Source organism: Stegostoma tigrinum, chromosome X (genome assembly GCF_030684315.1).
Source record: "Stegostoma tigrinum isolate sSteTig4 chromosome X, sSteTig4.hap1, whole genome shotgun sequence".
NCBI lineage: Eukaryota > Metazoa > Chordata > Chondrichthyes > Orectolobiformes > Stegostomatidae > Stegostoma > Stegostoma tigrinum.
The window spans coordinates 11,742,806-11,767,412 of NC_081404.1; the positions used below are offsets into that span (position 1 = coordinate 11,742,806).

At 45.0% G+C, this 24,607-nt stretch overlaps 1 protein-coding gene across 5 annotated transcripts in view; it reads left to right on the top strand.

Moving 5' to 3' along the window:
• The window catches only part of LOC125448205 (tensin-2-like), a 265,005-nt gene that overhangs the window by 152,220 nt on the left and 88,178 nt on the right, over nt 1–24,607 (top strand). For all 5 annotated transcript variants that reach the window (XM_059643467.1, XM_059643469.1, XM_059643468.1 and 2 more), the window contains exons 5-7: nt 17,055–17,096; nt 19,006–19,055; nt 21,485–21,656. In XM_059643467.1, coding sequence (XP_059499450.1) covers nt 17,055–17,096; nt 19,006–19,055; nt 21,485–21,656 — 264 coding nt within the window. The remainder of the gene's footprint in view (nt 1–17,054; nt 17,097–19,005; nt 19,056–21,484; nt 21,657–24,607) is intronic.

The window sequence follows — 24,607 nt, forward strand, 5'->3', positions numbered from 1 at the left end:
GTAGTGACAAGCAAGTGATGTCAGAACAATCTCTATCTTTGGGCTCAGTTACATTTTAGTTTGCTGTGTTTTTGTGTTCTCTTTGCTTTTTTGCTTCACTTGGAAAATGATTTCAGCGTCCGGAATGAGAATCTTAAATTTGCACTATCGAAGGGTTCGGGATATCTCGTTGCTTTACCAGTTAAGCAGGTTAAGTGCACAACCAACAAGATGGCCAGTCCACCCAGTTTAGCTGCTTTCTAATTGGTTCCTTTAAAGATTTTCTTAGAAATAACTTGTCAGAAGGAGCACAGGGGAAATAAAAAACAATTTAATCACACCCACATTTTGAAAATACTACACAAATGATATAAATAGGCAAAGAAGCCTGTTAAAGAGAAACTGGTTTCATGCAGGAGGGAGAAAGAATAGAAAGATATACTGATAGGTTCAGGTGAAAAAGGACATGAATCTACAATGTTCCGATTCAAAGGCAAGAATAGAACCATTACAATATGGAAGCAGGCTATTCAGCCCATCAAGTCCACATTGAGCCACTGAAGAGCATCCCACCCTGACCCTCCCTATAACCCTGCATTTCTCTTAGCTAACCCACTGAGCCTACGCACTACAGTGCAGCCAATCCACCTAACCTACAAATGTTTGGATTTGTGGGGGAAGACCCACACAGACACAGGGAGAATGTGCAAACTCCACACAGACAGTCACCCAAGGGTGAGATTGAACCCAGATCCCTGATGCTGTGAGGCAGCAGTGCTAACCACTGGGCCACCCCCACTGAGCTGCTGCCAGAATCCACTGAGCCACAGCTGCGACCTGTAAGGGTGAAATGCAGCCGTGTCCTATACGATTAGTCTTGGCTCCTAATTTAAGGCCTCTCAATTTTTTTTAAAAATGCCTAAATTTTAATTTCAAAGCAGGCACATCGACACTCTTTCAAAAACTGATTCTCCCCAAGGATGACCTGGTGGAGATGTCAGTGTGACTTTATATTCGAAATCAGAATCTCCATGTAATGTATTCAAACTGGGAGGGACACTTTTTATAAAAAGCTGCTTTGTTTTTCTGAGGAAAAAGAATGAACTCAGTCTTGGGGCGAATCCAGCCATTGTCACTTCGTACTCACTATTTATCAGGCTTGCAAACTCAAGCAGCAGGAACCCAGTGTGGCAAGCTCCTGGTCAGAAATCATAGAACAGTTCAGCAGAGACTGAGGCCATTCAACCTATCGAGTCTCTTCTGGCTCTTACAAGGAGCAATCCAATCAATCGCACTCCCTTTGCTCTTTTTTTTCATTATTGGCAGTGGGACACTGTTAATACCTGTGACAACAGACTGAATTTGCCCTGAAGAGTTGCCTAAGATTCAGGCTGTAAGCACTTTTATAGCAATAGGGAAGGGAAGCAGTGAAAACTCACTCTCTCACACTATCCTGCTATTACAGTATGGTAACCTGAAAGTCCATCATTTATTCTCTGATGGGATGTGGGCAAAGCCAGCATTTGTTATCTATCCCTAACTGCCCTTGAACTGAGTGCTTGGTAGAGGGGCACTTAAGAGTTTTTGTCGCATGTAAGCAGACAGGGTCAGGACAGCAGATTTCCATTTCTTAATAGACATCAATGAGCCAGGTGGATTTTTATGGCAATCAGTAGTAATTTCTCGGTTATTATGACTGAGTTTCAATTTCAGATTTATCAACCAAACTTAAATTCCAGCCGCTGCTGTGATGCTATTTGAATCCGTGACCCCAGAGCATTAGGCTGGGCCTCAGGATTACTCAGCTAGCAACATTACCACTGAACCAGTTAATTTGATCCTTACTGTAACTTGTTCACTGGTGAATCTGATTACTTTGGCCATTTAAAGAAACAGAGGCTGTTTTACTTTGGCAGTTCTTGGGTGAGACGAATTGCCTTGAGTAATCAGCAGCAGTCTCCTTTGAAAGAAAACATTTCTGTGTGGCCTACCATATATTGGCAGCTGAAGCCAGATTCTACGTTCACTGAAGCACCGCAACAGTTAAAGAAAGTGGTTCATCACTATCTTCTCAAAGGCCTCGAGGATAGGTAATAAATTCTGACCTTGTAAGTGATGCTCACATCCTGTAACAGTATAAATTTGAGAAAAACATGGCACAGTGTTCAAATTGGGATCTGACCAGTTAAGTGGCTTTCTTGATCTGTTTTAGTTTTATAGTTCAGTGTTCTATTTGCTTTGTTGAGAGAGTCCACTTCCTTACTGTACCTGCATTAACAATAGGAGCATTTGTAGGCCAATTGATGCCTCAAGCCTGCTCTTCCATTCAGCCAGATCATGGATGATTTCCACTTTCTCGTTCTTTCTCTACAGCCCTCAGTTCACCACATGGGCTCATGATCTGACAGTGCCTTGATTTCGTAATTTCCATCCTTATTTTCAGATCCCTCCATAGTGTCACCCTTTGGCCCCTTCTTGTCTTTGTACCTCCTCTGGCCCTAAAACCGTCTGAGATCGCTACAATGTTTGAAATCTAGACTCTTGTGCATTCCCAGTTTCCATCGCTACATGTTGGCGGCCATGCCTCCAGCTGCTGAAGCCTTCAGCTCCAAAATTACCCCCCACTTATCCTCTATGTTTGTCTCTTACTCCACCTTTAAGTTACTTAGTAATTTCTCCATCCTTTACCTCTTAATATTACGTGGCTCAGTGACCAGCTTTTGTTTACATTGCTATGAAGTATCTTGGGATGTCTGACTGCATGAAATGCTTTATGTAAATGCAAGTTATCATTTGTTATTTTGTCCCATAGTTAAATAATCAGGACATCTTCTCTTGCAAGTGACTCAAGTAACTCGTGTGAGACTTGAGTTCAGACCTGCCCTGTGGGTAGAACAAAACAGGACAGTTGAATTGAGTTGGCGATTTTCCAATCCAGTTACCCTTGCTTTAGCCCATGTTCCTCTGACCCAATTAACAACAGAGGCAGAGCTTTGAATCCGACTTTGAATTTTAAGTTACTAAACAATGTTTACTGCATCAATCCAAGTGTGTTCGGAAAGCCAAGGCATTTTTTTTTTAACAGTTTCTTTCCAGAGCTTAAGCCTTTTTGAATCAGGAAGCTACAGCCTCATTTTTAACTTACATAGTGAGCTGCCATCCCATCAGATCATGCAGTAACCATCCCATTTTTAACTAGAGCACACTTCAGAGATCAGCAAAGGCTTAACAAAAGCCTCCAAACAGCAGCTGCCTACTTAATGAGCATAATGTTTCCATTCTCCATGCCATCTGTATTGACAGCCAGATACTGAAAGCCGGAGGTGACCTTCCTTAAAGTTTAGCTGTCAACAGCTTTTATGCCCAGAACGGAAAAGCAAAGGAGAAAATAAAAAAGCACCCTCAAATTCATCTCCTTTGGGGCATGGGTAAGAGAGAAGGAAGAATACCAACTATATCTCATCCTTAATCCTCTTGGTTACAGTGTGAAGTGAGTGAGGCATTTGTTGCCTCCATTTGGAGCATTTGTGCCTCAGAACTCAGACGTTGCTGGTTCAAGGCCCCAGTTGAAGAAGTGGAACTAAAACCTGGTCCAGTTCCCTTCATCTTTTGCTACCTGGCTTGTGGACGATACACCATTTTTGCTTTAGCCTCCACGAAGCATGAGTGAAGTGGCAAAATTTGGCGTCAGAACTTGAAGTTGGTTTGTTTCACTCATTGATTGACCTGGCAAAGGTCGTCACGCACAAATCTTGTCAATACCCAACTGAATGCAAGAATGTATGTTATAGAGCCATAGAGATTTGCAGCTCAGAAAAAAGCCCTTCGACCCAACCTGTCCATGCTGCCCACTTCTCACAGTTATTCTAGTCCCATTTGCGTGCAATTGGTCCATATCCCTCCATACCTATCCCATCCATGTACCTGTCCAAATGTTTCTTAAATAGCAAACCACTACCTCTGGCAGCTAGTTCCAAATCTTCACTACCATCTGTGTGAAAAATTGCTTCTCTGGATCCTTTTATATCTCTTACCTCAAACCCATGCCATCTAGTTTTAGACTCCCCTACCGTGGGGAAAAGCTGTTGGCTATCTACCTTATCTATACCTCTCATGAGTTGATAGACCTCTATAAGATTACCCTTCAGCCTTGTAACGTCCACCAAACATTCCGACAGCCACCTTCGCCACCCTGTCTACCTGTGACTCCACTTTCAAGGAGCTATGAACCTGTCCCCCTAGATCTCTTTTTGATCTATAACACACTCCCCAGGGCACTACCTATGACTGTGTATGTCCTGCCCTGGTTTGACCTACCAAAATGCAATACCTTACACTTATCTAAATTATATAACTGAACACTCTGCTCAATACCACTCCTCACCTTCCTTTGCTCATAGACATCACTCGCCCACACATCTGCCAACTGATGGAAACTCACCGGCTGGTTGAAATTATTCGTGCTGCCCCTCACTTCCCCACACCTTGATAACCCGTTGAACCTACCTGCTGCCTGCCTTCCATCTTGGAAATATGGAACAGTATTGATGAAAAATATCCACCAGCAGACATCTTTTGCATTAAGGATAGAAAACACGAGAAGTCATTAACAAGTTTCTCATGACAAACCCGTCTGCCATGATTATGGAGGAGTGCCCCCTGGAATGAATCGTCTTAAACTAGGAATATGTCCTGGGAAGTTATTTGGGTGAACTGAGAAATAAGAAAGGGATGATCACCTTATTGGGATTGTACTATAGACCCCTCCAATAGTCAGCAGGAAATTGAGAAGCAAATTTGTAAGGAGGTCTCAGTTATCTATGAGAATAATAAAGTGGTTATGGTAGGGAATTTTAACTTTCCAAACATAGACTGGAGCTGTCAGTGTTAAGGGCTTGGATGGAAAGGAAGTTAAGTGTGCACAAGAACATTTTCTGTTTCAGTATATGGATGTATCTAATAGAGAAGGTGCAAAACTTGACCTTCTCTCGGGAAATAAGGCAGGACAAGTGACTGGGATAATAAAATGTGAGGCTGGATGAACACAGCAGGCCCAGCAGCATCTCAGGAGCACAACAGCTGACGTTTCGGGCCTAGACCCTTCATCAGAGCCTCTGATGAAGGGTCTAGGCCCGAAACGTCAGCTTTTGTGCTCCTGAGATGCTGCTGGGCCTGCTGTGTTCATCCAGCCTCACATTTTATTATCTTGGATTGTCCAGCATCTGCAGTTCCCATTATCACAGGACAAGTGACTGGGGTGTGTCTGTAGGGGAGCACTTTGGGACCAGTAATCATAATTCTATTAGTTTTAAAATAGTGATAGAGAAGGACAGACTGGATCTAAAAGTTGAAGTTCTAAATTGGAGGAACGTCAGTTTTGATGGTATTAGGCAAGAACTTTCAAAAATTGATTAGGGGCGGGGATGTTCGCAGGTAAAGGGATGGCTGGAAAATGGGAAGCCTTCAAAAATGAGGTAATGAGACTCCAGAGACAGTGTGTTCCTGTTAGAGTGAAGGACAAGGCTGGTAAGTGAAGGGAATGCTGGATAACTAGAGAAATTGAGGTTCTAGTCAAGAGAAAGAAGGAAGCACATGTCAGCTATAGACAGTAGAGATCGAGTGAATCCCAAAGGCAGTAGGAATGTACTTAAGAGGGAAATCAGGAGAGGAATAAGAGGACATGTGATAGCCTCGACAAATAGGGTTAAAGAGAATTCAAAGGGATTCTACAAATACATTAAGGACAAAAGAGTAACTGGGAGAGAATAGGTCCTCTTAAAGAGCAGCAAGACCACCTATGTGTGGAATTGCAGGAGACGGGAGAGATATTAAACGAGTATTTTGCATCAGTGCTTACTGTGGAGTAGGAGACAGAAGATATAGAATGTGGGGAAATAAATAATGACTTCTTGAAAAATGTCCAAATTACAGAGGAGGTGGTGCTGGATAGTTTAAAACACATAAAGGTGGATAAATCCCTGAGACCTGATCAGGTGTACCCTAGAACTCTGGAAACCTAGGGAAGTAATTGCTGGGCTCCTTGCTGAAATATTTGTACCAGTGGTAGCCACAGGTGAGGTGCCAGAAGACTGGAGGTTGGCAGACATAGTGCCACTATTTAAGGAAGGTGGTAAGGGAAAACCAGGAAACTGTAGACCACTGAGCCTGACATCACTGGTGGGAAAGTCATTGGATGGAATCCTGAGGGACAGGATTTACATGTATTTGGAAAGGCAAGGACTGATTAGGGACAGTGAACATGGCTTTATGCTTGGGAAATTGTGTCTCACTAACTTAATTGAGGTTTTTTTGAAGAAGTAACAAAGAGGATTGATGAGGGAAGAGCATTGGATGTGAGCTATATGGACTTCCAGTGAGGCATTCAACAAGGTTCCTCATTGTAGACTGGTTAGCTAGGTTAGAACATACAGAATAGCGGGAGAAGAAGCAATTTGGATTCAGAACTGGCTCAAAGGTAGAAGACAGAAGGTGGTGGTGGAGGGTTGCTTTTCGGACTGGAGGCCTGTGACCAGCAGTGTGCAACAAGGATCGGTGCTCTGTTCACTGCTTTTGGTCATTTATGTAACTGATTTAGATGTGAACGTAGAAGGTATGGTTTTCAGATGACACCAAAATGGAAGGTGTAGTGGATAGTGAAGAAGGTTACCTTAGAGTACAACAGGATCTTGATCAGATGGGACAGTGGGCTGAAGAGTGGCAGATGGAATTTAATTTAGATAAATGTGAGGTGCTGCATTTTGGAAAGGCAAATCAGGGCAGGATTTATACACTTAATGGTCAGGTCCTGGGGAGTGCTGCTGAACAATAACACCTTGGAGTGCAGGCTCATGGTTCCTTGAAAGTGGAGTTACAGGTAGATAGGATAGTGAAGAAGGTGTTTGGTACACTTGCCTTTATTGGCCACTGCATTGAGTATAGGAGTTGGGAGGTCATGTTTGGGCTATACAGGACATTGGTTAGACCACTTTTAGAATATTGTGCACCATTCTGGTCTCCCTGCTATAGGAAGGATGTTGTGAAACTTGAAAGGGTTCAGAAAAGATTCACGAGGATATTGTCAGGGTTGGAGGATTTGAACTATGGGGAGAGACTGAGTAGACTGGGGCTATTTTCCCTGGAGCATTGGAGGCTGAGGGACGACCTTATAGAGGGTTATAAAGTGCTGAGGGACATAGATATGGTGAATAGACCAGGTTTCTTCCCCAGGGTGGGGGAGGCCAAAACTAGAGGGCATAGGCTTAAGGTGAGAGTGGAAAGATTTTAAAGGGACCTGAGGGGCAACATTTTCACGCTGAGGGTGGTACGTGTATGGAATGAGGCGCCAGAGGAAGTGGTGGAGGCTGGTACATTTGCAACAGTTAAAAGGCATCTGGATGGGTATGTGAATAGGAAAAGTTTAGAGGGATGTGTGCCAAATGCTGGCAAATGGGACTAGATTTATCTGAGATATTGGGTCAGCGTGGACGAGTTGGGCCGTAGCGTCTGTTTCTGTGCTGTATGTCTCTATGACTCGAAGTGAGGAGGTGATTGCTTGGCTTGGTGATTTGCATTTGCTTGGTAAATAAATAATTTGTTTATGTTCCAGTATATTTTTCTGTTTATTTCATTTCCTTTTGGTTACTTTTTTAGAATATGATTTTTTTTTGTAATTCTGCCCTTGAACATTGTCGAGAAACAAATCACTTTCACCTGTAATGTTCAGTACAAGGTAAAGTGGCCAATTAACTGGAACAGCCTCTACTGGCTTAACTGTTGCATCATCTTTCATTTTTACCTCATGAATACTGCATTCTGCCCTGTCAATTTGGTGCGGAATTGTAATTAAAATGTGAACACGGAGGCTGAAGTTTGGCAGAATACATAGTGCGCAGGTGAGAATTTCAGGAAAAGAAGCAGACTGTGTACATAAATATATTTGATCAGCTGAGGTCTGTTTACTGTGCACATGATGTGGAGAAACATCAACAGAGTAAAACAGGTTATTCAGAATGCAATTTAAATGACAGGTACAGTATCCTTTCCCATATTTACAGAAGCAGCCAGTTCTGTATTCATCACCATTACCTGTAATTAAAAGCTGCTTTCCCTCAAGATTAAAATGAACCAGAAGCTGGCTTCAGCTGCATCTGGGTATTTTGTTCATAAAGACAATAAACAAGTCATTCTTTCACCTCCATCATCTTTTGATGATTGACCAGTTTCTGCTTCGGGTTTGAATGCGTTAACGCCAATTTTCACTCTGTTGCATTGCAGAGTTAGAACTGCCGCAGCACCTTTCCCATTACCCATCCACTCCTACTGGGTTGAATTTTCAGTGGCTCCTTTTGATCAGGTGACCTTGCTCAATGTGTGATTTGGGGCTATGATTTGCATTATCGCGACTCAACTGCAATATCGACCTGAGGGTAAGGAGGGGGTAGCATTTTGAATTCTCTACCAGGCCAGACCCAGAGCCTGTGACTTAGACACAGGAAAGTCTGAGACCTGACTGTCTTTTGAGACAGCGAGGCAAAGCACTTGTGTCTGTTTCTATACATCACTAGCCTGTCGTTAAAGGATATAGCTGTTGGATGTTGCCAGGGTTGGAGGGTTGGAACAATGGGAAGAGACTGAATAGACTGAGGGTATTTTCCCTGGACTGTCAGAGACTGAGGGGTGACCTTATAGAGATTTATAAAATCACAAGGAGTATGAATAGGGTAAATAGACAAATAGACACAAAGGGTGGTGTGTATGTGTGGAATGAACTGCCCGAGGATGTGGTGGAGGCTGGTACAATTACAACATTTAAAAAGCATCTGGATGGGTATATGAACAGGAGTGTTTAGAGGAGTATGGACCAAATGCTGACAAATGGGACTAGATTGATTTAGGGTATCTGGCCAGGGTTCACAAGTTGGACCAAAGGGTCGGTGTCTGTGCTGTGCAGCTCTGAGACTCTATTTCATAAGAAATGACCTTCTGTAGTGATTGTAACAAGGTCACCCAGGTGAACCTCATAGAATATGAGCTCCCTGACTGGGGCTGTTAATCTGGTCCAATGAGGGATCTCTAGCTGATAGATATAAACAGTAGTGTCAGGGTGTTCACTCTGAAAGCTGGCTCTGAGGAAGCTGAATCAGTGTCAAAGTCTCTTCATGTGTAAATAAAGGGTGATTTGGCGATGGGATACCGGCCTCTGTGGAGTTATTTCAGTGGCGATGAGCTAAAAACACACTCCCAACATGGCTAACAGAAGGCTCTCCCCACTTATTACTTGCCATGAATGCATTGAAATGTCTTGCAGGTTGATAACCTGTTTGGCTGCATTGTGAACATACCTTCTGTGGTCATCAATTCCTTAAGTGGGATTTGAACCCAAAGCTTCTGGTTCAGAGCCAGGGATGTTTTTGAATGATAAGACCTCCATAATGTTCTTCATGGGAGGCAAGTAATCTTTTGTTTTGTTATTTGCTTTCCTGTGGGCCCAGAGGAAATCCTGAGCCCTTCTGACCCCTCATTACCCCCAACAATTTTCAATGTCAGATATTTGAAATTCCGTTCTTGGGCTTCTTTGTTCCCTGTGACTACTTTTGGGGGGTGTTTGGAGGAGGGGTCCATTGTCTTGAGCCAATTTGAAAGCTGGCTTTGCAGCCAAAATTAAAGCTAGGATCTGGAAGATGAGCAAGCCCACAGGCCTGACCTATCGATTGCAGCAGATTTGCTTCAAATATAGAAGGCCTAAACAGCATGGGCTGTGATGAGATTTCTGGCTGAATTACATGAGTGGTCAGCAAGGCCTGTCTTAGCACCGGGAGCTGTGCGCTGCATTTTGTATGCGTTTGTCAGCCACTGGGGCAAGTTTCTTGCAAAGCAGTGGCAACTTGCTTGTTATCCACCCTATTGACAGCACTGTATCTCTCATCAAGGCATAGCTTCCTATCTTACCAAACACACTGGCCAAACTAGATGTTGAGAATGCTCGACATGGAAGCCAGAGTGGATATCTGGTGAACTAACCCCACTGCTGGCTGCACAGAGCCTGCATGTTGCTCGGCATAAAACAGCATCTCAGGGCACAATCCATGGGCATCAGGCACATGCACTCCTCGTCCATGCACATTGGCATCCAAAATTTGCCAACTTGTCTGGATCGTCACGGCACCTCTGTGATCCACTTGCAAGAAGCTTCGGGAGCACAGAGCTGCATTGCAGGGCGCACCAGCAACTAGCATCGAAAGACTGCTCCAACAATACATTGCATGCAGGGATGGCACCCAGCTCACAGAATATATGAGGCTGCATCTCAGGGTTGCCTGCTTACTTACTTAACCCTCGCCTGCATGCTTGCGCAATTGCTGCTTTGCCTTGCCTCGCCAATAAGCACTGTCAGACTACAAGGTAGCTTGCCTTGCTGGTCAGCCAATGAAGCCGATAATTTGCTGTATATCAGTGTGTCACGTCAATCACGCAAATGCATCATGTGCTAGCAGCTTATGCAGCAAACACGCCACATGTGCAGCAGGCAGGCAGCCATGCGTCAACATCCCAGGGGAATTTGTGTCACCGGAGTCCACAGAGGCATTTGTCAGTCAGCAGGGCCCTGGTAAGCCAAAGGCAGCCTCTGATACCAATCCAGGAGATTGGCCTCAGTCAAACAGCCACCTGGGCTCTTTTTATACAGGGGTCATCCATTCATCTGCAGTCCAGGAACTTGGTAACAGTAGGTTCTGTAGCTCCACAGTCACCAGTCTGGCTGCTAGGGCCACCGCAGCTGGGGAGATGTACAGCCATCAGCCAGGCATTTGGGCACTTCTCATCTGGTACTGTCCAGTTAGGCCACATGGATCATGGTCATTCTATAGGGGAAAAGGCTTCTGTGTGTGTGTGTGGGTGTGTGTGGACAAGGTAGGGAGGTTGCTGCCATAAGAAAGACACTGGGATCTATCTCTAGGGATGGGAACTGTAAGTTGGGTGGAAGGGGTGATGACAGTTTGTAAGGGGGTGAGGGATATGATAAAGCATCAATATGAAGGGGATCATACATGAAGGTGCTCCTCCATAGTCCGAAACAGCTTGGCTTCAAGGGAGGAATATGGTATGGTATGCCAAGGAATTGCAGGGGCAGGGAGTAAACTGGATAAGTGCAGGCTCATGTAGATGGTTTGGGTGGGGACCTGGGCTCACTGGAAGGATTGCCAATTCGGGGATATGGATGTTTGAAGCCTCCCCATCACGTGGAGACAGAGGCTGGAAGCCTTTAACTGAAGCTGGTTCACTGCTGCCTTTCATCGTGCTGGAAATTGAATCTACACAATGGGGAAAAATAATAGCTACAACCACACAGGGCACAATAAGTGTCTCAACCTGATAGCTGCCAGTATGAAGGCAAATATGATGGCAACAACATTACCCCACAGATCAGCAATAGCCTCTAACCCATTCTAAGGCATTGGCTTGCTTTGTTCTATACACCTCCCCACCTCAGACATTGCTGACCACTTCATTCACATCATCAGTTTTGATCATGGAGACCAAAAGGAATGTGGATCTTTTACCCCAGCCCTATATAGACTGTGTTGAACTTGCTTACGCATGCTGCTGCAGATTCTTGACCCAGACATTGATTCAACGTACATCCTGTATGGACATGAAGTTAGGCATCATCCTGGCACAATTACATTGGGAAGTTCAGAGATTCAAACAATTTAATGCAAAATAAGTCTGTCACAGTGAGGTGCTCACTAGTTTGTGCTCCAAAACATTTTAAGTGTGATTTCCCACTGAAGTATCAGTATCTGCGCTGGAGGTAGGTGCAGGAGGCAGCTTCACTGATATTTCCTCTGGGGCTTCGGCTGTCTCTTCCTCAAATGCACAAGATTGTCTAATAACAGGTGAGAAGCCTGATGTTAGGCAGCCTTCTGCTTCCTTTCTGCTCTACTTTGGGCTGTCTTCTCCGGAATGAGAGAAAAGGAGGGATTGAGTGAGATGGAAGTGGGTGGTACAGCTGTTAGTACTGGTGCAGGTGGTGTAAAGATAGTGAGGTGTCTAGGATGATTGAATAGACACCGCAGAAGCCTTACAGGGTTAGGGCTATGGGAGCTTGAGGGGAAGAGAGTGCCTGATTGAGGATGTTAAAGGCAGTAGTGAGAGTGGCAGAGCATGAGCCTGGTTGGGAAGTAGGTGCAGTAGCAGAGATAGAGTGAGTGTGAAGTAGCAAAGAGAAGAGTATGACTCTTAGCCTGACTTAGTATACAATGTCATTGACCACCTCACAGTGCTATTGGCCATATCTGTGAACTATGAAAACTGCACTGATCCGGGTGCATTTATTGCCCATTCCTAATTGCCATCGAAAAGGTAGTGGCGAACTGCCTTCTTTTAACTGCTGAACGTGTGCAGTGTAGGTACACTGAGAATGTGGAAAGTGTTCCAGGATTTTGATCCAGGCATTGTGCATTTGCCGTCCTTGTTCTCTTAGGTGATAGAGGTCATGGGTTTGGATAGTATATTCAGAGGGGGAGGAGGAGAAGGAACCCACTCCTGGCATTCAGAGGGTTAAAAGCAATCTCCTACAATGAAGTTGTATCAGTGATAATGGGAACTGCAGATGCTGGAGAATCCAGGATAACAAAGTGTGGAGCTGGATGAACACAGCAGGCCAAGCAGCATCTCAGGAGCGCAAAAGCTGACGTTTCGGGCCTAGACCCTTCATCAGAGAGGGGGATGGGGTGAGGGAACTGGAATAAATAGGGAGAAGGGGAAGGCGGACCGAAGATGGAGAGAAAACAAGATAGGTAGAGAGGAGAGTATAGGTGGGGAGGTAGGGAGGAGATAGGTCAGTCCAGGGAAGATGGACAGGTCAAGGAGGCTGGATGAGGTGGTAGGTAGGAAATGGAGGTGCAGCTTGAGGTGGGAGGAAGGGATGGGTGAGAGGAAGAACAGGTTAGGGAAGCAGAGACAGGCTGGGCTGGTTTTGTGATGCAGTGGGGGGAGGGGAAGAACTGGGCTGGTTTTGGGTTGCAGTAGGGGAAGGGGAGATTTTGAAGCTTGTGAAGCTCAGTTCGCAACAAACAACTGCATCTCCCAGTCACGAACTATTTCAACTCCCCCTCCCATTCCTCAGATGACATGTCCATCATGGGCCTCCTGCAGTGCCACAGTGATGCCACCCGAAGGTTGCAGGAACAGCAACTCATATTCCGCTTGGGAACCCTGCAGCCCAATGGTATCAACATGGACTTCACAAGCTTCAAAATCTCCCCTTCCCCTACTGCATCCCAAAACCAGCCCAGTTCTTCCCCTCCCCCCACTGCATCACAAAACCAGCCCAGCTCGTCCCCTCCCCCCACTGCATCCTAAAACCAGCCCAGCCTGTCTCTGCTTCCCTAACCTGTTCTTCCTCTCACCCATCCCTTCCTCCCACCCCAAGCTGCACCTCCAATTCCTACCTACCCCCTCATCCCGCCTCCTTGACCTGTCCGTCTTCCCTGGACTGACCTATCCCCTCCCTACCTCCCCACCTATACTCTCCTCTCTACCTATCTTGTTTTCTCTCCATCTTTGGTCCGCCTCCCCCTCTCTCCCTATTTATTCCAGTTCCCTCTCCCCATCTCCCTGTCTGATGAAGGGTCTAGGCCCGAAACATCAGCTTTTGTACTCCTGAGATGCTGCTTGGCCTGCTGTGTTCATCCAGCTCCACACTTTGTTATCTCCTACAATGACTCTCAGTTTAGTCCAAAATGTCAGCTGTCTCATCTATCAGTGTCCTGCTTTGAACAATCACACTCACTGGGGCCTCCACAAAAATGACTCTGCTCCCTGATGGCGCTGATAATCCTGTAGCTGTGGGTGGGCTCCTTTTGCCTCCCATCTGAAAAGAGGTGAAGCATCGTGCATTCCTGCTTTTAATTTACTCAGCAAACACCAAGCACACCTGAGAGCTAGGAAATGGAAAGGAGAAAGGAAGAATCAGAGGTTTGCTTCAGACAGTGACTGCTGAGGAAGGTGCCAGCCTCAGAAAGGTGATTGCCATGTGGTAGTTAAATGTAAATTGATCAGAAAGAAAGCCTCTCATTGTGTGTATGTGTGTGTGTGTGTGTGTGTGTGTGTGTGTGTGTGTGTGTGTGTGTATCAGCTGGATGTGCCTCTGAGCCTTCCTCTTGCACAGATTCTCAAAGAAATAATCAACATTGTGACTAATTTGCTGTCCAAAGCTTCAGGCCCACTCCTTCCATACTGTTGATATAGATTGGCTTTTAATGTGTTTGCTTTCTGCCGGTTAGTTAGTTGCTCTTTTAAAATCTACTAATTCAGGGGTCAACCCGCTTTTTTATCTGAAGAACCTTTTCTTGAAATAAATCGCCTGAAATAAAAGCTACTGGGAGCTACAAGACACAAGTTTGGCATTTCTAAACCAAATATGTGACCAGTTGCTAAGTGTCTTTGGTAGATTGTATAAATTGCATATCTAATAAATAAAATATATGCATGTACAGAACAAATATTGAAATTGAAAGAGAACAAACTCTGAATAATCGTTTTTTTTAACTTTTGATTATAATTTTGCCAGCGAAGCTTTTTTAAAGTAAACCTTGACTTAAAATGTGTCAGATTAAGGCTTTCTCCAGCTACTGTTTCTCATAATAAAAAATTGTTCTAATAGGGCATTCAGAACAACTTATTGTCTCAGTTATGTTCAAAACTATCATCGCTGCAATCAGAAAACCTGTTTCTCAAACCAAAACACATCATTCATAATCAAGGATAGCAAGAGCCATAGATGCTGGAGTTAGAGATAGCACAGGTGGAGCTGGAGGAACACCACAGGCCAGGCAGCATCAGAGGAGCAGGAAATTCGACACTTTATCTCATTCATAATCAAGGTTTAGTATGCCACTTTTATTTTGAGTATGATGATTTTTTTAGTAAAAATAGTCACTTGAAACCATAAAGTGCAGCACAATGATCAGCCTTTTCTCCCCACAACTGAATGATGGCTCTTCCTTTACCAGCCTGAACATTTTTAGTCTCATGGGAAAGGTTAACTAGCAAAATGACAACTTAAATAAAGATTCACCTCTCTGAGGCCTCCACTCTATGAGTGAATTTGCAGGATATTGAACCAGGTTATAACAGACTTCCATGGCATTTAAGTATTGCTTGGCAGAACAGGAGTTGAACATTGCTAGAAAGAAACAGAAAGTCGAAGCTATTCGTCTTGCACTCAACAGGACTGGGACACAAGGACTGGGACACAAGAAACCACGTTTGGTCTTTTGTATTTGGAAGGGACACATGCCATACCTGTGGCTTTTGTTGCTTTTCATTTAATCCTTACTAAACAAAATTATCCACATGAAAACATATCCATTAAATAAATGCAAACCAGTGAATGTTAATGTTGGGCATTGATTCTGGTTCTGTGTACGTCTTCCAATTTGTTTGGATTTTTTTAAAAAATGGATGCTAATGGAAATAGTGGAATGCACCAACAGATTGATCAAACTATGAAAGAGGAGAACAGGCTTATACTTGAATTAATTGAATCAAAAAATTGGTGTTCCATTACTAAGTTTGGTTTCTTCCATCCCCGTCCTGATGAGTGCAAGATATAAAGCTTAACTTTTGTTTTTTTTTTAGCAGCGTTTAAGTATTGACTGAAGCATTCCCAGGCTATTGTTTAAATGGATTTTCAATAATTTATATTACAAAGCATGACTTAAGAGAGAGACCAGTGACTGTGTGTGGCAATTATAAATAATTGAAAGTAAAGACAAAATGTGCCGTTTTCATGCATTAGAATGGAAACCAATTTGTACACTACACTTAATTATCTATGTTTTTTTAAAATCTGTTATCTACTGATGTCTCGACCTTCTATTTTTATGTAGTATTGCACATCAAATTATGTCGTGGCCAAAAAAGAAGCATTATAAAGTGTTATTCCTTGCTTCACATTCTGTTCCAGTAAAACAATTAATTAACAAGGGAAGAAGAAACCACGGAGTATGGGATATTTTAAGCTGTGATACTGTGATCCTGCATTATCAGGAATTTGTGCACACCTCTGGGTTGCCAGGCTAGTGGTAGGGCAGCATTGCTGACAGTGCTGCTCAGCGGGAGCTTCATTTTTGCAATTCTCTTATAGAGACCACTCATTATTCACTCTTTTTTTGTCTTTTCTACTTTCACTCTATGATGTTCAGGGCGAGAACTTGTCAGAGAATTTTTTTTAATGAAAGCGTTTAATGCTGTCTGTGATCCAGAGTGCAGTTTTCGGAGCAGAAGCATGACATTGCTATAAAAACCACTGAATGAGAATGGGTCCAAAAGGTTACTTGAATAGATTTAGAGTAACTGGAGCTTTTCTCGTTAGAAGAAAGATGAGAGGAGATTTAATAAGAGATGTTCAAAATCATGACAGTTCTGGATTGAGTAGATAGACAGAAACAGTTCCTGTTGGCAGAAGGATCAAAAATTAGAGGACACAGGTTTAAGGTGAATGTCAGAAAAAACAATGGCGGCACCAAGATAGACCTTATTTACATCATATAAGTGTAGATCTGGAATGCACTGTGTCAGCATGTGTTAGAAGCAGGTTCAATTGTCGTGTTTAAAAAGGATTTGGGTAATTAACTGAAGAAGAAAAAATACAAGTTTGGAAGGCTACAGCGAGAGGGTGGGGAAGTGGAGCTGGCTGAGTTGATCTTACAGAGAGTCAGCATGGACATGGCAAACTAAATTACCTCCTCCTGTGCTAAAACTAGTCAGTGATTTCATGAAGACATTTCTTCATTGGAACAAAATCCTTGGTGCTTATGTCTTCCAAATATGTGGTTATTTGTGTCCTTTGAAAATTCTAAATCAGGACATTCTTGACTCCTCTTCCAATTGGGAAGTGAAGGAGGATAGAAGTGGGAGGGGAGTGGGGTAGTGAAGTATAAGCACGTGACATTTGTGTCATGTCAGGCTGGATGAGTGCCCAGAATTAGCTCGTTGTACATTCCTGCAGGAAAAGGGCTAGTTTTGTTCATGCGTCAGTTAATAACTTTCCTGTTTCCGATTTCCCACAGCCAAGAAAGGGTACTGGAACCGTAAAGAATATTGAGCATTTGGTGAGTAAAAGACATGATCTGCTGGGATTGCTATGTATGTACATGTGTAGATGTGTATGCATATATATTAAACATTGTGATGTTGGCATGTGCCCACATGCCTGGGTTAAAATATCAAGGGCTGGAGGCTATATCTTTCCAGGTAAATAAGATTCCTCCACAATGTGAGTGTTCTCGCTGTACTTAAATTTGTCTGTAAATGTATTTACACAATTGGGATGGTGCAACTGAAATTGTTGGCAGGCAAGGAATTGTTATTTTCTCATACATTCTGAAATTGGACTCCCCCCTTACCTCTCGTTCTTTTTTCTATTCATCATTTTTGAAACATTTTTCATCTTTCTGGTCTTGGCACTTTACTGCCGTTTTATCCCCTCCCTTTCTGTTTTCTCCTCTCATTCCCACAAATCAGGGGGTGTTGAGTGATGTTTCCTTGATGACAAACATCACTTGGCAGCTCTTTCAAGACTCACCGGTTCTTGGGACCTGCTTACGATAGCGCCTGAAAGCAATGCTGCTCAGAAAAAGCCTGGATCGTTCCGAAACCCTCACAACTTTTGAGGTGTTAGTCAAGCAGGCATTTTAGAACCTGTGCCAATGAGTGCGTGGCATTTCTGCAGTGGAGAAAGTTAAATAAATGCCTCATTTGTAGATTAAGAAGACCTATGTACCCGAAAAACACCTTGGAGCATGGAAGCATATGTAATTTGGAGGGAGCAAAAGCCATTTAAGTTGCATTGGCCTTGTGAGGCCTCAGACTCTGACTGTCTCGGTCTCAAAAGTTTCTCTCTGTGCCTCACCAAGTATCTCTGTCTCGGTACCTTTGACATCTCTCTCTGTCTCATGGTTCAATCTCATATAATGTATCTCTGTTAGTTTGTTTGCCTGTTTCCTGCTCACATGTGGATACAGAATAGGTGTTATCTACTTGTTACTGCCTCTTTTTAAGTACACATAACCTTCTCTGTAAGTCTATCTCTTTTGTCAATTGGATGAGATGTTAACCAGTGGCCCATGTCTACACTGTCAGGTGGGTTACAAAGATCCCTTAGCTGCTGTGCCCCCACCCACTTAGTGACCTGGGCAATGTTCATTCCTCAACCAATGCCTCAAATGAATGATCTGATCGTTATGTCATTACTCTTCATTGGGGTTGGTTTGCAAAGCAGTGTGATGCCAACAGTGTGAGTTCACTTCCCATAACTGGCTGAGATTACTATGAAGGACTGTCCTTCTCAACCCCTCCCCTTGCCCAAGGCATTGGCGACCCTCAAGTTAAATCACCACCGGTGGTCTCTCTGTAATGACAGAGCAGCCCAATGGTCTGGTAAGACTATTGTGATCTGACTGACTCTTTGAGGGACCTTGTTGTTCACAAACTGCATGCATTTCTGAAGAAGGGTCCCAACCCAAAACATCAGCTTTCCTACTGCTCTGATGCTGCCTAGCCTGCTGTGTTCCTCCAGCTCCACACTGTGTTATCTCTGACTCCAGTGTCGGCAGCTCCTACTATCTCTGCATTGTTACAATGCAGCTACGGTTCTCAAGGCACTTTATTGTCTATATTGCATTTCTGGTTGTCATGAGACCATCAGTGAAAGGCACTATAGAAATGCAAGTCTTTCTTTCTGTCGTTTTGTAAACAACTCTGGAGCTTCTGACAATGAACTTGTACAAGTATTTTCGTTGTTATGAACTTTCCCTGGAAGTGAATCCGAGTCTTCAGTATGATGCTTCCCCAAAAAGGGTGTCTTTACCAGTTTCCAACCCACACAGTCGTGATAAACATTATTAAACATGAAAGAATCAAAAAAGCTCTTTCAAAGACCTGACTGCCTAGTACAGTAGGAGGAGGTTTTCCATATTCATTGGGTCTCAATATTGTCCATTTTTGTTTCACTGCATCTAGGGGTCAACAAAGTCTTTGAAAAGCACCCATCAAAGAAGCACCCTGCCAAGGTAAAAACACTCAACTCATTTTAAAAGTAGATAATTGAGACAATTGAGTAGTTTTGGGAAAGTGCTGGGTACAACGTTATCTGCAGGGATATTTTTAAAAACTTCTCAGCCACAGGATTACAAAGAATGAAAACTCCTCTGTGGGAAACACACTGAAAGGTTTTGTACTAGCATTGGGCAGATCAAACAGATTGTGTCTGGTTAGGATTGTGGTAAATGGTGAACTGATCTCATTTATAGTTCTTCTGTTGTTTCTCTTTTCCAGTTTAATATTCAACACTGAATAAGAAAGGGACAAGTAATTGAATTTGTTATAGATTTAAACAGATTCAAAAGGCAAAGTTAAACTGCTCCAACTGCCATTAGCAATCGCTTTCAACTTACTGACTCCCAGTGTTTGGTTAACATTACACTCTTGTTAAGGGAGCGTCTCTAAATTTTTGTGCTCAGATAATAAGAAAGGGAGATAAATTAATTGTGTGTGTGTGTGTGTGTGTGTGTGTGTGTGTGTGTGTCACAGTGTGCTACTTAAATCCACCCCCCAGAAAGGTTTGAGAGCTGTCGGTCTGTTTGATTGGCTGGTAGTTCCTGTAGTCCGTGTAATGGACACTGCTGGAACTCCTGCAGGAAGCACTACAGACTCTTCCCATCATCCTGTGGAGGTGGCTCAGGTCAAGCTGCCCTGTGGAGGGGCTCCAAACATCCCACACCACCACCCCCCCTCACCCCCACACTACCAACCCCACACCACCACCCTAACACCACTACCCCACACCCCCAACCCCACACCACTCCCCCTCACCCCCACACCAACACCCGCAACTACCCTCACCCCCACGCTAGCACACGACCACCCCCAGACCCCCAACCCCACACCACCACGCCCACACCTCTCCCGCACACCACTCACCCTCACCCCCACACCACCACCCCCACCCCCACGCAATCACCCACACCACCCCCACCCCCAAACCCCCATCCCCATACCACTACCCCCACCCCCACGCAACCACCCACGCCAGCACACCACGACCACACTCCCATCCCCATACCCTCACACCCCCACTCCCACGCCACCACCCCACACCCTCACTCCCACACTCCCACACCACCACCATACCCCGGCACTTCCACACGACCATACCGCCACCCCCGCCACCATCCCCACCTCCACACCACCAACGACCTTCAACCCCAATCCACCATCCCGCCATACCACCGCCCTCACCCCCACACTGCCAACCCCTTTCCACCACCACCCCCCCCACCTCCACATGACCACCCCCCCTCAACCCCACACAGCCAACCCCACACCACCACCACCCCCAACTGCTTCCCCCCACGCCCACACCACCACCACCACACCCCCCAACCCCAACCTCATACCTCCAGCCCCATACCACCACCCTCACACCACCACCACCCCCAACCCTCACACCCACCCCCACACCACCCCCATCTCCACACCACCACCACTGCACCTCCACTCCACCAACCGCTCCACCCCCATACCAGCCCCCCACCCCCAAACCACCACCCTCACCTCCCACCTCCAACCCCACACCACCACACCCACACTACCCCCACCGCCACCCCCATACCACCACCACTACCGTCACCCCCACCTCCACACCACCACCCCCAACTGCTTCCCTCCACCACCACACCACCACCACACCCACACCCCCAACCCCAACCTCATACCCCCACCCCCACACCACCTCCACACCACTACCCCCAACTGCTTCCCCCCACCCCCACACCACCATACCCATACCCCCAACCTCATACCCCCCACCCCCACATCACCACCCTCACACCACCACCAACCTCCCACCTCCATACCAGCCCTCCACCCCCAAACCACCACCCTCACCTCCCACCCCCAACCCCACACCACCACACCCACACTAACCCCACCACCACCCCCATACCACCGCCACCACCGTCACCCCCACCCCCACCACTACCGTCACCCCCACCTCAACACCACCACCCCCAACTGCTTCCCTCCACCACCACACCCACACCCCCAACGCCAACCTCATACCCCCACACCCCCACCCCCACACCACCCCCAACCACCACACCCTCCCTTTAAATATAGTCAGCAGTACCCCAAACCCCCAGCATCCAAAGACACTCCTGCCTCCTGTTTCCAGCCTCTGTAATAAGAATGCAGCAGTAATGTGAGACTAAAGTAATGGACAATTAAATGAAGCAGCCTCCCTCCTTTTGACCGTTTGAGTGAATCAAGGGGTTCCATTAGTCTTAAAAGATTAGTGGATTAAATCAGGGATGGATTTGATCTTGTGACATTTGAGTTACTAGTCTGGTGTTATAAAATTGACTCTACTCGATGAACACATGGCCGCTGTTGACCCTGATGTCAGACTGTAATCGAGACTTGCCATCCTGTTTCGGAGCAGGAGCTTCAGTGTGGACCACGTCATGGAGCGAAACTACGACTTTGACCTGACGTACATCACGGAGCGGATTATTTCAGTCTTCTTCCCACCAGTGCTTGAGGAGCAACGATACCGCAACAATCTGAAGGAGGTGGCCCAGATGCTGAAATCCAAACACGGAGACAGTTACTTGGTAAGTTCTTGTTTTTCAAAACTGAGCACCTCAGATAACCCTAGCACCTCAGGGCAGTCAGTGGAACTGGTTTGTAGTACGTTCCTCCAAAGATTTGCACTTTGGACTGTTACTGTAGTTTTATAAATCCAATTGTAAAACTGAATTATTACGTAGGGCACAGGAGCAGGGCATTTAGTCCAACTAGTCCCATGTTGACGTTCGTGCTCCGCTTGGCTGTCCTTCCTCATCTAAAATTTGTAATTTTAACTCTGTATTCCTTTTTCCTTCAGAAACTTAAATCAGACAAAAGAACTGTGGATGCTGGAGATCTGAAACAAACCTGAATTGCTGGCAAAATTCAGCAGGTCTGGCAGCATCTGTGGGGACAAAGCAGAGTTAACACTGCGTGTGCAGTGACTGATGGGTCTGATGAAGGGTCACCAAACTCGAATTATCAACTCTGCTTTCTTCCCTAGATGCTGCCAGACCTAACGGATTTCACCAGCAGTTTCTGTTTTATTGTCCTTCAGATACTTTTCTGGTTTCCCCTTAAATGCAACTAATCTATTCATTTTAACCTTGTGGCTGTGGGTTGTCACCGCTCTTTGAGTGAAGAAGTTTCCTCTAAATTCGGTGTTGAATTTCTTGGGGATTTCTTATGTTGATGGCCTCCAGTTCTGCTCATTCCCAGGAGAGGAAACATTCTCTCTGTAACCACTCTATCAAAATCTTCCATAATTCTAAACACCTCCATACATCAGCTCCAGGAGAGAAGAGACCCAGCCTTTCAATCCTTTCCTGATAATGCATGCTCACACCCATTTCCGAGATCATCTTTGTCAATCTTCCCTGCACCCTCTCCAGTGCCTCTATGCACTTTTCAAAATATGGATGCAGTAATTTAAGTGTGGAGCTCGTTTTAAGATTGTACTGTGATGTCACGATGGTTCCAGTTGGCACTGAGTCCCAAAACTGAGAAGGCCACCAGCTTATTGGTTGGCACGGGGGCTCAGTGGTTAGCACTGCTACCTCACAGTGCCAGGGACCTGGGTTCGATTCCACCCTCGGGTGACTGTCTGTGGAGTTCCTCCCACAGTCCAAAGATGTGCAGGCTAGGTGGATTGGCCATGCTAAATTGCTCCATAGTGTCCAGAGATGTGTAGGTTAGGTGCGGTATAGGGCAATGGGTCTGGGTGGGATGCACTGAGGGTCGGTGTGGACATGTTGGGCTGAAGGTCCTGTTTCCACACTATAGGGATTCTATGATCTTCATCTTTAGTGTGTGCTGTTTTGGCCTGGTTGAGAGCTCAGGGCTTTCAAATTACCCTTTTTGCATCAGGAAGATTGACGTCAGCCCTTGGGCCTAGTAGTTTTCTGGTGATTACAGCAGCAATTTCTATTCCTATCACAGAAGCATAACAAAACAAAGTATGACACCAAGACACGAGGAGATATTAGTTCAGATGATGGGGTAAGTTTTAAGGACTTCCTTAAATAAGAAGAGAGAGGTGGAGAGGTAGAGGGAGGGAATTCGAGAGGTTAGGGTCCAGGAAATTGAAGGCACAATGCCATTAGTGGAACAATACTAACTGGAAATGCACAAACAGGCCAGAATCAGAGGAGCACAAATATCTTGGAAGGTTACGGGGCTGGAAGAGATTACACAGCTAGGGAGGGCTGAGACCACGCAGATGTTTGAAAACAAGAAGCGGAATTAAGTTGTAGCTTGACCAAAAGCCATTGTATGTTAGCAATTACAGGGGTGTTGGGGAATGGGACTTGGTGCAAATTGAGAATATTTTTGATGCCACAAATTTGTAAATGATAGAATGTGGGAGACCAATTGGGAGTATGGTGGAATGGTTGCATCTCGAGGCAGTGAAGACAGCGAGAAAGGTTTCAGTGGCAAATTAAACTTAGGTCAGGCAGTGTTATGGAGGCAGAAGTGGGCACTTTTGTTATACATGCCATTGGAGGTGCGAAGAAGTGCAAGATGGGATACCCCAGTGTTATCCCAATGCCATGACCAAGTAGTTCATAGGACACAATGACTCAGCTAAGGCATTGCAGAACTGCCGGTGCCTGAACAATTGTACAAATCCTAGAGTGAGGCTGCAAGAAGTGAAAGCCAAGAGAAGGACCAACACGCAACGAAAATATTTTTCTCAACCTTCTGTGGCAATCCCCACTGCTCCTTGATACTCTTGGAGATTTAGCCCTGCCTGCCAGTTCATTTGAATTATGATTAACATATCCTCCTTGTCCATTCCCTTTGACTTTTGAGGTGATGTTTTTGTCTGAACAGTGAGTGCCTGTGGCGTCATCTTAACATGGAGGAATTACTGAGATTGCAAGTGAGATCAAGCTGAATTAACAGAGATCAGCAGATATATGGACCCAGTCATTAACTCAGGATTGGTTCACTGCTGAGTTTAACTTGGCTTCTTCACAGTTATACTACTGATGTCACTGGCAACAACTAAAGCAAAATATTCCATCAAAAGAAATTCAGAAAAACAGAGAAAAGCCTGCAATAGTTTCCAAAAGGGTCCCTAGGTGGGACCAGCTTGCTTTATTAGCTGCCTTTGCAATGAATTAATCAATCAAAATTTGTGGTCATTTGCATCTTCCTGTGAATCCTGCAGATTGTTCTATAGAGAGGCAGCATGAATTCGATAGGGGGAATGGCTTCTTTCTACAAAGCAATAACATGCTGACTTGATATTTTGAGAAATTCCCATACACAGAATCTGAGTACGAGCAGTAGCAGGGGATGTTAGTGGAGAGGATGCAAAGTGGCTTACGAAGGTGCTGGGTTAAAAATGGTGTTTGAGGTTTTCTGCCTCTGCATTCCTGATTTCTCATTGGTTTTCAAGTGAATAGGGGGAAACTTGTGCTCTCATAAGAGCAGGAACAGAAACACCTGGTTTCTATTCTGACATGTTTTCTGTATTGTATGATGAGGGGTT